The 2,314-nt window shown below is 58.4% G+C and overlaps 1 protein-coding gene across 1 annotated transcript in view; it reads right to left on the bottom strand.

The window, feature by feature from the left end:
• ELN (elastin) overlaps positions 1 to 2,314 on the bottom strand; it is a 34,718-nt gene that overhangs the window by 4,275 nt on the left and 28,129 nt on the right. The window contains exons 31-33 of the mRNA XM_023735265.1: positions 1,404 to 1,442; positions 1,170 to 1,223; positions 789 to 833 (exon numbers count right to left, since the gene is read on the bottom strand). Of these exons, the coding sequence (XP_023591033.1) occupies positions 789 to 833; positions 1,170 to 1,223; positions 1,404 to 1,442 (138 nt within the window). The remainder of the gene's footprint in view (positions 1 to 788; positions 834 to 1,169; positions 1,224 to 1,403; positions 1,443 to 2,314) is intronic.

Raw genomic sequence — 2,314 nt, 5'->3', positions numbered from 1 at the left:
CCTAGGCCTCAGCCTCACAACCTCCCCTCTCACACACCCTAGGTCCCCAGTGTCCAGTCAAGTGCCACACTGAGAGCCCAAGGAATCGGGACCCTTGAATCTCTGTCCCACCTCCCAGGGCTGCAATTCCCTTGGGGGCTGTCTCCAGCCATTGCCCCAGAGAATACCAGCCCGGGGCCTCACCAGGACTCTACCCCTACCCCATGGAAGGAAGCTTAGGTCCCTGGCTCTGCTTGAAAGGGGTCCGTCCAGGCAGACTCACCGCCAACTCCCAGGCTCCCTGCTCTACCACCTACAAGGTAGGGACAGGGGCTGTGGGTGTGCCCAAGTCTGTGGAGTCCCCAACCCTTGGGGACAGCCCTCAGGGGCACTGCGAGCAAGACTGAGCCCCGAGACTGGCATGGGATGAGGGGTTTAAGGGGGCCAAGCACTGGTCTTGGGTTTCAGGAGCCCTAGCTCTGCCTGGGCTAGCTGTGTGACCTTGGGCAGGCCCCTAGCACTCTCTGAACCTCTGCTTGTTCCCTCTGGAGTACGGTGGGGACTCTACCTATCCTCCCAGGAGCCCTGAGAGGCATCAAAGGTATTCTGGAAAAGCTATGCTCCCTGTCCTTGTAAGGGAAGGAAAGGAAGGGGCTCTTGTGTTTGCTCAGACTCTGTGTGATCTGAGGCCATAGAGTCCACCCCTGGGGACTGGCTCAGGCCGTCTTGGTAGGAAACAAAGCAGGGGAGGAGGAAGGGCCTGGCCAGAGCTTCAGGACAGGGGCCCAGGATGCAGAGCCCAGGCATACCTGGGTAAATGGGGGATAGTCCAAAGCCAGGTCTTGCTGCAACTTCTGCAGAAGAGAGTTGGGGTTGGCAGGGAATGGCTCCATTCCAGCTCACTCCCTCTCACCTGCATCAGCACTAGCTTCCTCCAGCCCCTCTGCCCAGACGGACCGCCTCCTTCACCCAGCCTGCAGCCTGAGTGGCTCTCTCAACAAGCCCCCCACTGCCTAGTGTCCTGGCAGTGGTGTCTCAGCCTGGTGTTGGAGGCCGCTGGTGCTTGCCCGCCCCAAGACCGGCCCCTTCACCCTGGCCCTGGACGTTCCCTCTCCTGAAGTACCCTCCCCTCTTTCATGTCTTCCTGCTAGACGCAGGCCCCAGGAGCCCAGAGCTGAGATGGCTCCTACCTCCAACTGGGAAAGGCCTGGCGGCTCCTAGGACACCCCCAAGGCCAGCAGCACCTGAGAAGAGGGCAGATGAGGGTCAGGACAGGGCCCTGAGGGTCCTCTCTGGGCTCTGGGGTCAGGGACACGCTGAACAGGGCACGTGAGCAGGACTGAGGCCTGAGCCAGGGTGGGGAGGTCCGTGGAAGGGGAGGCAGCAGTCAGGCCTGGTGGGGAGGGCAGCAGGGAGCAACTCACCATATTTGGCTGCTTTAGCAGCTGCGGCTGGGGGCACACCTGGGGAGATGGGCGGGATGAGGGCTCTGGAATATCACTCCCATCCCAGGGTCATGCTCTCCCTCTTGACCATCTGCCCACTGACTCATCCTGCCCCCAGCCCCTGCACCCCTCCTGCATCTAGCCATCTGTCTGTCCTAAAGTCAGTATTGAGCTCCTGCTGTGCGTCCGTAGGCTCTGTGGAGAGCACAGGAGGAGACTTGTGGGCTGGTGTGGGTGGGAGGGCCCAACGATCACCCGGGAAAGGGTGGAATGTCCACACGAGGTCACCATGATGCTAATTCAGTAATCTCCCTTCTAGTTTTGATTTCCTTCTCTGGAAAATGGGCATAACCATCATGAGCCTAATTAACTCTCACTTGCAGAACCTGGGTGGTGCAAACAGTTAATCGCTCCTCTCTAACCGAAAGAAAGGTTGGCGGTTTGAGTCTACCCAGAGGTCCCTCAGGAGAAAGGCCTGGAAATCTACTGCCAAAAATCAGCCATTGAAAACCCTATGGAGATGACACACATGGGGTCACCGTGAGTCAGAATTGACTTGACAAGCAATTTTTTTTTTTTAAAGTAGTTAGGTAGGTTCAAAGAGGGAGGAGGGGAAGAGGACCGGGAGCTCCATCTGGAAGAGCCAGCCCCAGGTCCCACTCAAGCCCTCTCTAAGCGCTGCAGGAGCCCAGGAAAGAGGTCAGGCCCACCCACCTTGAGGGCAGGTGAAGTATGGAGGGTGGGCAGGTCACGCTTAGCAGAGAGCACAGAGCACAGAGCATAGCTTGAGCAAAGGAGTAGCTAGGTGAGGAAGAAAGTTTCTCTCTCTCACATACGTGCGCGCACACACACACACACACACACACACACACACACACACACACACACAC

This window comes from Trichechus manatus, unplaced genomic scaffold (assembly GCF_000243295.1).
Source record: "Trichechus manatus latirostris isolate Lorelei unplaced genomic scaffold, TriManLat1.0 scaffold00077, whole genome shotgun sequence".
Taxonomy (NCBI): domain Eukaryota; kingdom Metazoa; phylum Chordata; class Mammalia; order Sirenia; family Trichechidae; genus Trichechus; species Trichechus manatus.
This window is presented reverse-complemented; position numbering and strand designations above follow the sequence as displayed.